Source organism: Otolemur garnettii, unplaced genomic scaffold, assembly GCF_000181295.1.
Source record: "Otolemur garnettii isolate 467f Iridium unplaced genomic scaffold, OtoGar3 scaffold00043, whole genome shotgun sequence".
In the NCBI taxonomy this organism is placed as follows: Eukaryota; Metazoa; Chordata; class Mammalia; order Primates; family Galagidae; genus Otolemur; species Otolemur garnettii.
This window is the reverse complement of record NW_003852438.1, coordinates 4,349,445-4,361,007: the sequence shown is the minus strand read 5'-3', so window position 1 is coordinate 4,361,007 and position 11,563 is coordinate 4,349,445. Positions and strand designations below refer to the sequence as shown.

Here is an 11,563-nt window from a genome sequence, read left to right as displayed (position 1 = left end):
CTCCAACTCCTGGGCTCAAGCGAGTCTCCTGCCTCAGCCTCCCAAGTAGCTGGGACCACAGGCGCCCGGCTATTTTTTGGTTGCAGCCGTCGTTGTTTTGGCGGGCCTGGGCTGGATTTGAACCTGCCACCTTAGGTGTATGTGGCTGGCATCTTAGCCACTTGAGCCACAGGCGCCGAGCCGAATTTTAATTTTTTTATTCTTGATGTTTGCAATATCTAAGACAATGAAGTCATAGTATCCTGTTTTGTTAAAATTTGTTGTTTACTAAAAACTAAAGTTTCCTTATGACTTGATTTCTCTAAAATGAGTTGGTATCATAATTAGTAAGTTTGATATTTAGTCAAATTATTAAAATTGCTTTAAAAGAACACACTAATGTTTCTGTACCCTTAGATTAAATTCAGCTGGGAAAGTACACTTACCAACCAAGAATCTGCTAGCTTTGTGTGACTTTGCCCTAGTTTCAGCTGTAAATTGGGTTAGTTTGACCAGCAGCAGATGTATACCTTGGAACTTTCTTCCATGATGCTGGTGGAGAGCAATACTTAGAGATAGATTGAGGTTGATGAGAAAATTGTAAGGTATTTATGTAAATATATTGTAGAAGAATAGTCTTTGCCAAAAGAATAAAGGCCACCAAGGTTATCTTGCTTTGAGTTGCTGCCTTGAAAGCAATGCTTCTTTGCAGACATTTGAAGAGAGTTCACATTCTGCGATCTGTGACATTCCAAAAGCTAGTATGATCATCTCTTCCTGTTTTTCCATCTGGGATGGTTACATACCCTTCAGGGCAGTGTTAAACAGCAAAAGCAAATTGGCTCTTTACTTTTAAATCAATATTTATGTAATTATATAGCTGAATGGAATTGCAGGCCTAGACATATATAATATTAATCTATATCTACTGGAGCATATTATAGCAGTTACATTTGAATTTGCTGTTTAACATCTCTTGGGTGCAGCAATGTGTGACTGTGAAGGAGGCTGTTTTTGTTTTATAGCTGTAACTGTCCCGGTGCGTGACAACTGCCCCAAAGGTATCCCCCTTTGATTGCCTTCTGCTCAGAAGCTCTCAGTGTTAGTGTTACATCTGGAGCCAGGTGACTAATGAGTTCCATATTCCATAGCAGATGCCACTGGCTGAGCCAAAAGTAAGTGGCCTATTGAAAAAGGAATTGCTCCCCACAAAGCTCTCAGCTAAAGTGATAAACATATCTAGGATCTGCTCCTGGTTATTTTCAGCTGGATTTGCCTATAGTTCAGCTGGTCCCTTAATTATGTATTTGGAGTGAGACTAACCATTTATTAGAGCAGTTATATTCTGTTTGGTGCTTGAATTATTAAAGCTTTCCCTCTTTCCTCAGAATTCATCCAGTTGGCGAAGGACTTTGAGGATTTCCGTAAAAAGTGGCAGAGAACAGACCATGAGCTGGGGAAATACAAAGATCTTTTGATGAAAGCAGAGACTGAGCGTAGTGCTTTGGATGTTAAGCTGAAGCATGCACGTAATCAGGTGGATGTAGAGATCAAACGGAGACAGAGAGCTGAGGCTGACTGTGAAAAGCTGGTGTGTATTATTTTTTATGCTGGATTAGTGTTCATGGGGGAAGGGGAAGCATCATGGGATAATTTTCACTTGCCAGATGTATACTCAGTTTTTTCTTTGTTAAAGAACTGAAATAGAAGGACTGGGTGCAATGGCTCACACCTGTAATCCTATCACTCTGGGAGGCTGAGGTGGGTGGATTGCCTGAGCTCACAGGTTCAAGACCAGGCTGAGCCAGAGCAAGACCCTGTCTCTAAAAATTGCTGGGCGCTGTGGCAGGCACCTGTAGTCCCAGCTACTTGGAAGACTGAGGCAAGAGAATCACTTGAGCCCAAGAGTTTGAGGTTTTCTGTGAGTTATGATGCCATGGTACTCTACCAAGGGCTACAAAGTGAGACTCTGTCTCAAAACAACAACAACAAAGAAAACAACTGAAAGTGACCTGTCCTTTGATAGCCTGCCCATTATTGGAGCTGAAATTGTATCCTAGAATCCTATAGGATTTTATAGAATTTGATGGCTTGAAATTGTGTTTTGTTTTTAAGTTTGAAACTATTATTCAGTAGACACATTTGAAATGAGAATTTAAAGAATTGAAATTAGAGGGAAAGGGAAACCCTAAGTATTCAGTCCGTCACAGGATATTAGCCATCACTCATTGTTTATTATAAGTGCTAGCCAGAATATCTGTCCTTAATGTGAATAGCTGGTAATTTGTCCTTGATATGGGTAAGACAGTTTTAACTCTTTCCTTCATCACTGTTCTCTAATTCAGGGTGAAAGGCTAAATGTATTCAACTAGTTGAGCAATGTGAGTTATAAAATGCTTTCATTTTGATGTGCCAGGGTGGGTCATGGTGCAAAGAAAGCCTTTAGTAGGAGGGAATAATCCATCTTGGTACAGTGTTAGATGCCTCAGTAAGCTCAGATTGTCTGGTTCCAGTGCATTACAGCTTTGTATCCATTTTAATGCATTTTGCTCCACCGTTTAGAAAGGTGGGTGGTTGCTTTGATCTGTAGAAGCCAATAATTGTCCTGGTAAAATGACACTAAAGTGTTTTTGCTATTTGAAATCTATTTTGAGACTCTGATTTTTCATTACTCTCTTGGATTAGCAGTTTTGATCCAAAAGTCTTATAGCAGAAACTCCAGTATTCTAGATGGAGTTCATTTTACCAGTCAGAAATCAGAGACACAACCTGGGTTTGATGTGAATTAATATGCTATTGGTGTAGCAACCTTCTTGAAGGCCGGTTTGCATAATGCTGTATTTTAATGTCTTCAGGTCTGCCCATCCCATAAATTTGAGGTGAAGCTTTCTCCGTTAGCTAGTTATGACATTTTACTCTGCCTTGGTCTATAGGAACGACAGATTCAGCTGATTCGAGAGATGCTCATGTGTGACACATCTGGCAGCATTCAGCTAAGCGAGGAGCAAAAATCAGCTCTGGCTTTTCTCAACAGAGGCCAACCGTCTAGCGGCAATGCTGGGAACAAAAGGTGGAGGAACCACATCTGTTGTTATCTGATCACAAGCAACACAGCTGTCAGAAGTTCTTGTTATCCAGACTCTTAAATACACTGCTTTTAGAATATGTGCTGAATAAAGCAGAAAAAGATTTTAAGGGTGGGTGGGGAATAAAGGCACAAGGACTTACCTTTTTATTTTATTTTTTACCTTTCCTTAGAATGTTGTTTTACCATAGGTAAAATTTTGATGTTGGCGCTAAATTGCACATCAATAACTAATCCCACACACTGCTAAGAAACCTAAAGGTGAAAGTTGCAGTTCAGCAATACTTCAGTGTTTACTCTCCAGAGAGCTCTTGCAGCACTTCTCGTATAAAAAGGCTTCTGTGAGCCAAGACCAGACAATAATTTTGGTTCCACTGCACCGCTGTTTAAAATAGCCTCAACCAGGCTTTGAATTTAATGCCCTCAATGCAATAAGTAGGGGAAGGTCAGCACTCTCAACAGCTATTTGTTTTGTTGCCTGATTGTTTTATTGGGATATCTTTATAACTAAGAAGATGTATAAGCTTTAATTTCTTAAAAAGCCAATGCTGGGTAATACTCTGTTTTATAGAAAGTAGCCACAATTAAGATCAAATTAAACTTCACTCTTCTGCTTTGTGAGTTTTGGTAGCCTGTAGTACTATGTATGAACTCATCAGGGAATGCACATAACACCCATAGCGCTCACTGTAATTTTCAACTGCTATTATAAGCCCTTTGCTGAAAAAGCAACTGCTACACCTGTACTCGTGTTTGTGCAGTCCTCGTGAAAACCATCAAAATTAGCCTACCACAGGGTTTGAACTTGTTGTCTCCAGAGAGGTTTTGCCATGAAATTGCTGATGTTTCTTGACAGGTTGGACTTGTTTTGAATGTTGGTGAGTTTTATGTTCCACAGTCTTCTGTGTCTAACCCCCTCTTGTCTCATTCATCTAGACTGTCAACCATTGATGAATCTGGTTCCATTTTATCAGATATCAGCTTTGACAAGACTGATGAATCATTGGTAATATAAACATTTGATCTCTGAGAATTACCTACTTTTTTTTACCACTGCTCCTTCAGGAATATTTGTCCTCTCTTCTGTATATGCTTTATTACTGTTTTATTAGTTGATATGATATAGATTCTGAGTTAGCAATTTAAAATATAAGTCCACATGCACTATAAGAGACGGGCTTATATATTTATTTAGTTTCTGGAAGTGAGAATATAGAATTCAGGATTTGGAATGAAGTTGAGTTTACTTAATGGGTCTCTGTGAGCTGTGTGTATTAATTGATTAGGTCTTGACTTATTAAAGTCCCATCTAGCAATTAAAAAATTAGCAAGATTATATCCAGGCAAGGTTTATTTGCTGCTCTTGAGGCGAATAGACTTCTACCTTATTTCTGAATTAGTTTGGTTCTTGAGGAAAGCCTTAGTTGTACTTTACAATTAGAAGGAAATGAAGGTACTGGGACTTTAGCCAGAGACTGAAGAATTTCTAGGCACAAAATAATGCTTTGATCAATAATGGTTAACAAGTCTAAAGTCTTTGTTACCCTGCTTTTATGTGGCAGCATCCTTCTCTTAATGTAGGGTGGTGTTTCTACATGAAAGGTCATCTCCTGATATTTTAGTCTCTGATGTTTAGGGGACTAGTGGTTCACTAATTTGCTTATTCTTTTCTGTTGCCAGCTGAAAGCTGGCAAACAAATCAGAGGAAGTTATTGATAGTTGGTTTTCTGACATAACAAAAGAAGTGATGACTACTTGTTACATGACTAGGAATTTTCTGTCAGATTGAAAGTTCAGACTAGGGAAAAGAAATGGCCATTTTTTATATATAATAAATATTATACATTACCTCTTTTTTCTTTGCATTTTCTTTTTTGGCCAGGGCTGGGTTTGAACCTGCCACCTCCAGCATATGGGGCTGGCGCCCTACTCCTTTGAGCCACAGGCGCCACCCTATACATTACCTTTTTGAAATAAAGAATGATATAGAATAGGTCTGGGATATATAGTAACACTAAACCATATCATTAGCTGATTTTGGAGTTAGACCTGTGATATGATATCTGTTGTAACTAAAGCTGAACCAAACAACCAGTAACTAAATTACTTGACCATAAATTGGAGAAGTTAAATTTATTTAGCCAGGCACTATTTTCTATATGTATATGTGTGGCCAAAGCAAGCACACTATTTGTTATATGTTAGTATTTTTAGATGCTGTTTTCAGAAATTACAGGTAGCTTCTAAACTAGACACAAATAGTTAAGTGAATTGAAACTAGACTGTAGTGAAAGACAAGTAATTCTTCAGTGGTGAATACAATTTCTTAAGGCTGAAGTTCCTAAATTAGAACTTTTTTCTTTCTTTTTTTTTTTAAATTTTTTGAGATAGAGTCTCAAGCTGTCACCCTGGGTAGAGTGCTGTGGCATCAAAAAAAAAAAAAAAATCAAATCAGCATGCATAACAAATAGGAGATGAGCACATTAAGACTTTGAGATAACAGCATAACCTGAAAAAGAAGCATGTTTATAATAACTTAATTTTAATAGTATTAGGAATCATAATAAAAGAATAGTTATGGTGAAAAAGTCAGAGTTGATAACAAATCAAACATTTCTAGAAAGAAAACGTCATTAATAATACTGCAATGTATGAATTAAATGGCATATTAGAAACAGTTGAAAATCAGAAGATAAATGTGAGGAAATGATCTTGAATGCAAAATACCAAAATAAGTACATGGAAACATAAATGAGAAGGTAAAAGATGGGGAAGATTAAGGAAGATGTTGACAAGTACATCTAGCAAAAAATCTAGAAGGAGAACATAGACAGCGTGGAGGGAAAAGCTCTGGTGCTTTTTATTCCTCTGTATTCCTTTCTGTCTAATAAATCTTATCTTACCACTGGTCTGTGGGCCATGGGTTAATTCTTTAAATCCAGGAGACCAAGGACCTACTGCAGAAAGAAATTCCGGTCACACGCTCACAGCACACCATTTGAAAACCACTGCCTAGAAGCTGGAAAAGACAAGGAAACGGACTTTTCTCCGGAGTCTCTAGGAGCTGGAACACATCCTTACTGACATCTTAATTTTAAGCCAGTGAGATTCATTTCAGAATTCACACCTCCAGAAGTGTGTGATAATGTGTTTTAAGGCTGTGGTCCCCAACCCCAGGGGAGCAGACTGGTAGCAGGAGCAGGGCTGCACAGCAGGAGGTGCGTGGCGGGTGAGCAATGGGACTTCCTCTGTACAGTACAGCCACTCCCCCTTCCTCTGCCCCCTGTCAGACCAGCAGTGGCATTAGAGACTCATAGGAGCACAAACCCTACTGCAACCTACATCACACGCTCCTTGTGAGAATCCACTCCCACTCTGTCCCCTGTAGAAAAATTGTCTTCCTTGAAACCAGTCCCTGGTGCCGAAAAGGCTGGAGACCATGGTTTTCAGGCCCTGATTGGTGGTAATTGGTTATAGCAGCAATGTAAAACAAATACACCTTTTATCTGAACATTGTTATGGCTTCCTGAGAGCAGTGGTTAAATCATCTTTTAGAAAGTGTGGCTTCTTGAGGACACATTTCGTGGCAATCTTTGGCAGAATCTGGTCTGACACAAGCTAGCCAAGACCGAAGCCTGTTTCTTTTGAGGGCACATTCTCTCACCTGCTGTTTCTCCGTTCTTTTTGAGCTCTTCTGGTCATAACCGGTTGAAAACAATGGTTTGCGTTTGCAGGTTGTTACACTTGGGAATTTCAAGGTACTCTAAAATAGCCGGTAATCTGATTTGTTTTTCTCTTGCCTGATCATCTATTAGACTATGCTTACATCTACAGTCTGTCCATAAAGCACTGCCCTCTTGCACTGTGTCAGATACTTTTTGCCAGGAAAGCACTAAGAGGCAATGATGAGGTTCCAGGGTGCCGGGGAGTGGCGGCAGGTGGTTTGTGGTCTCCACACTTGCAGCGCTCATCATCCTGTTTGTCGCAACTCTCTGAGGCGCCGTGAAAGGCTCTGCAGCAGGAGTGGGCTCCTCTGTTGATCTACTTGCCTCTATTTGAGCACAGGCGTTGGGATTGGCATGTCTGATAGCCACATATTCACTAAGCTGCCCAAGACTCTCAGCATGCACGGACGCAGTAACGTGATCGTCACCAGTGATGAGTTTGTCAGAAGAGGAGAAAATGCACAGAAAAAGGCCCAAACTACTTTTGACACAGCCACGCACACCCACGTGCTTCCCACCACACGGGGCTGTTGCTCTCAGCTTCTCTTGGTGGTGCTGATGTGGGTGCCGTGGCTCTGGCTGCTTGGAAGAGGAACACAGCCAAGTTATTCCTGGTTCTTTAAAGTAAGGAAGCTGTTCCTTTGTCTGGGGCAAACCATAGAAGTGTGGGAGGGCTGACAATTTTTAGCCTTTCCCTTTTCTAATTTTTTCTTTCCTTTTACAAATGCAATGGGTAAGGCCTGTTCCGGGTAAAACAGTGAAGCATGTAGTGTATTTATTGAGGAATCATGCCATCCTTGCTCCTCACAAAATTCAGCAAAACTACAAAATTAAACCACTAGAAAACAGAGAATTTAAAATAAAGACTATTAAAGTAACTGCAATAAGATATCCTTTTCCCATATGGTGTTATTAAATAGGTTAAAAGACATCCTTTGATGTTTCGGCAAGTGTGTGGTGGAAAGGATGATGGAGTGGCTTGCTGGGTATGTACCCCCACACGAGGTTTTCAGAAATCAAGTTGGCTTTTTGTGTTGGAAACCTTAAGCGTGTTTTTTTTTTTTTTTTTTTTTTTTTTTGAGACAGAGCCTCCAGCTGTCCCCCTGGGTAGAGTGCCGTGGCATCACAGCTCACAGCAACCTCCAACTCCTGGGCTCAAGCGAGTCTCCTGCCTCCGCCTCCCAAGTAGCTGGAACCACAGGCGCTCGCCACAACGCCCGGCTGTTTTTTGGTTGCAGCCGTCATTGTTGTTTGGCGGGTCCGGGCTGGGGATTCGAAGCCGCCACCTTAGGTGTACGTGGCTGGCACCTTAGCCGGTTGAGCTATAGGCGCCGAGCCAAGCGTGTTTATTTTTGTAATCCTGGGATTCTATTGGTTGGAATCCATCCTTTCTTTATTCCCTTCAGTTTCTTCACCTGTAAAATAGAAGTGGTCATAGGAACTGTTCCACAGAGTCAGAAGAGGAGAAAAAGCACAGGGAAAGGCTCCAACGACTTTCCACCCAGCCATGCACACCCCCGTGCTTCCCATCCCACGGGTCTGTCACTGCCAGCTTCTCTGGGTGCTGCTGATGTGGGCGCCGTGAGAATTCGATAACTGGCACACAGTGTGTGCGCACAATTGTTAGACATCATTATTGATGGAGAAATAAAGATCTTTTCAGGCAAAAATATGACAACGTGTGGCATAGAAATTTAGGGTATCGACAGCTCTCTGTGCTGGAGTCAACCTAGAAACCATTTTAGGAAGAAAGCTTAGGGTAACTTGGGAGCCTTCCAGCCACCCACTTCCCAAGCAGTTGTTGAATCGGTCTCATATGATGTCTGAAAGTTATGTAAGTTGGAGGCCACACTTTAACTCAGAGTGTCATTAAAAAAGTTAAGGACATCTTTGACATAGAAAACTACACATTATTTTAATGGGTTCTTTTGGGGTAAACCTAGTGTTCTCCTGAGACAACGTTCCAGGCAACACATTGTTATCTGGAGTAGTGTGTTTGGTGTGGGATTATCAGTCTTTCCCATTGGGCTGTGTTGTAGGACTAGGATCTGAGTCTATTTGAAAGTTTTCAAAGGGCTTTGGAGATGAATACTTCTCCGTGCGTAAGGAAGGGGAATCCAGATCGGTTGGGGCTGGTAGCTTTCGCTTGCGGTTTAGACGGACAGCTCAGAGTCTGCTGAGTGTAAAGAGGAGGATACAGTGGTTTGGGAGGGCTATGATGTGTGTGCACAGGAAATGCACCAGTGGTGACGGGGTGGAGACCGAGCTACCTGGAATCTGAGAAAGAGGGAATTATCAGAATGCAGAGGGAGGTGGTGGTGCAGTGCAGGAATCTAGTGGGGGGTAGTTAGGAGGGATAGACCTGTAGGTTGCCTAGTGCACGGTCCCTCTCATATGTCCAGGAGCTGCCCTGAATGGTGTCTTCCAGCCTTATGCATGTGGAAGCCTCCCTCCCCATCCTCCATGCCATACAGATGAACCTGGGCTGTACCCACCCCCATCCTCACCCCTACAGTGCCACAAAACTTGCTTCTGTCCAGCTACCCCATGGAGACAACGCCTCAGGATACCTCTAAACCCAAAGGGGCCCTGGGGGTCTTGGTGTTCTCAGAGGAGCTCCCTGCCTCATGCTTGAGGCAGGGATTCTGCTAAATTGAGCAAAATCTAGGTTTTGACTGGTGTTTTTCAGCCTTTTTTATCTCCTGGTACACTTGAACCTACAGTTAAATGTCCGTGGCACACCTAAATTATGTTCATCAAAAAAAAAAAAAAAAAAAAAGAGTAGAAAGAATATACTTACTGTGCTTTGAACTTCTTTCAAATATAATTAATGATCTTTAAAAATGTTGATAGCACACCTAAGATCCTCTTACAGCACACTAGTTGAAAATCCCCGATCGAGACCCTTAAACTGGGACTGTGGTTAACAGCACTTCGTTACTTTTATAACATATTATTTTCCTACTTCCTTTAAACTTATTGGTCTTTCACACAGGACATCCTGTCCATGTGTGCCCACTGAAGACTACACATAGCTAATTTCATTTGTTCTGTATAAAGCAGGGGGTGAGGCGATAGACCCAACGGCTAGGACAGATACCTACAGTATCATAGTGGGATGAATTCAGGTGGAATCTACATACAGGAATACTTCAGGGTTTTGGAACTTTGCTCAAAGAAATACTGTAGCTCATTTTGGGTCTCCTTCTTGATGTATTGCCAAGCAGAAAGGGAAAATGAAATTGGAAAGTTCCAATTAGGCAAATTGTTCTCTGATGCACGATATTACAGAGAAATGCCCTTGTCTGAGTGCTGTTTCAAGGACAATCTATTATACTTTCTGGGCTAAGAGAATGTTCAGTGAAGGTCACTTGGAAATCTGGTGTCCCAGCAAATATTTCCAATTAGATAATGACTTTCTGTAACTGTCTCTGGATCTGGCCTAGACCTTACGGAGATTATTGATCTGCTTACTGAGCCAAGTTTTGCATTACTATAAATTACTTGGGTAATGCTTACAGCTTAGTACCTCACTCTTTAAATTAAAAGTGTACGACAGAAGCAAGAGTGATCCGGGGATCAAAAAGTACAATTGATGTGCATCTCTTCTTCGTAGAAAAATAAATACAACCCATAAACCAGATACAATTGAACTAGAAAAAAGTACAGAAAGAAAATCAAACTATTATCTGTATGTTTTCCAATAAGCCTATGGTTCTTACTAAACTTTTTATAATTATGACAAGTGGCTTTGATGGGTTCCAGGAGAACATGACAATTGGCCCCATAATGTTTCAGCGTAAGGGAAACCTAGTCCTAATCGTATTCTGGAGATGCCCCTGGCTATTGCAGAATTTCCTAACAGCAGGTTTCTTTGTTTGAAACATTGTGAAAATTTAAGTTGTTTAAATTTTCCCAGTGATCCAACGAACTCAGTGTGTTGCTGTTCAAATGTCATGAAGGAGGGTCATATATTCAAAAATTGATGTGACATTTTTGAGTTGACCCATTCTTATTCTTCTCATGCTCCAGGTATCAGGAAATATCCTTTCCAATTTTTAGGTGCAGCTGGGGAATAATTCTCTCAGAAGAGACAAGGGCTTCACTGCTTGGGCTCACAATTTGTCTTTGGGCCACGAGGGGCCTGAGGGTGAATGGGGTATGGCTGTTTTTCCGAGCAAATGGGGCCCAAAGAAGGTTGGGGCAGTAGGGGACAGCATGGAATAACTCAATCTTTTTCTTGTGGCCCTTTAGAGCTCTTCCAAGGACTGGTTCTTTCCCTGCTTCTGCATGAATTCTCTCGTAGACCCCAAACCCCTGCTTGACCTTTGTATCATAAGAGCAGTATCACTGCAGCAACCAGGTGTCCAGTCCAAATATTCACACTTCAAGCTCTCAACCAAGTGAGAATGGTGTTGGGCTGGGTGTGAAACTCATTGTGGGGTAGGAGTCATGACCAGCTGCATCCATCACCAGCTAACCGGCAGTCTAACCTTGCTCTCTCCCCTTGAGTGGCTGTAGTTTCTAACCCTTTCATAGTGGTGCCCCAGGGGCAAAAGAGACTAGGGAAAGCCTGAACAGTCATGTTTCCTGATCTGGCATCATACCATTAGGGCTTGGTGGATGCTCATGGTTGACTCTCTTTGAGCAGTTTTGTGGATTTGTTGGAGAGTTCCCTACCCACTAGGAATCTCCCACTGCAGTTCTCACCATCCTGGAAGCCTGATTTCCACCCCTTCCTTAATCCCTGCACCTCCATTAGTAGATCCTTCTA

At 41.5% G+C, this 11,563-nt stretch overlaps 1 protein-coding gene across 1 annotated transcript in view; it reads left to right on the top strand.

Moving 5' to 3' along the window:
• The window catches only part of LOC100943550 (rac GTPase-activating protein 1-like), a 25,298-nt gene extending 21,219 nt beyond the window's left edge, over positions 1-4,079 (top strand). The window contains exons 3-5 of the mRNA XM_023513641.1: positions 1,368-1,570; positions 2,913-3,049; positions 4,001-4,079. Coding sequence (XP_023369409.1) covers positions 1,368-1,570; positions 2,913-3,049; positions 4,001-4,079 — 419 coding nt within the window. The remainder of the gene's footprint in view (positions 1-1,367; positions 1,571-2,912; positions 3,050-4,000) is intronic.
• The last annotated feature ends 7,484 nt before the right edge of the window (positions 4,080-11,563 follow it).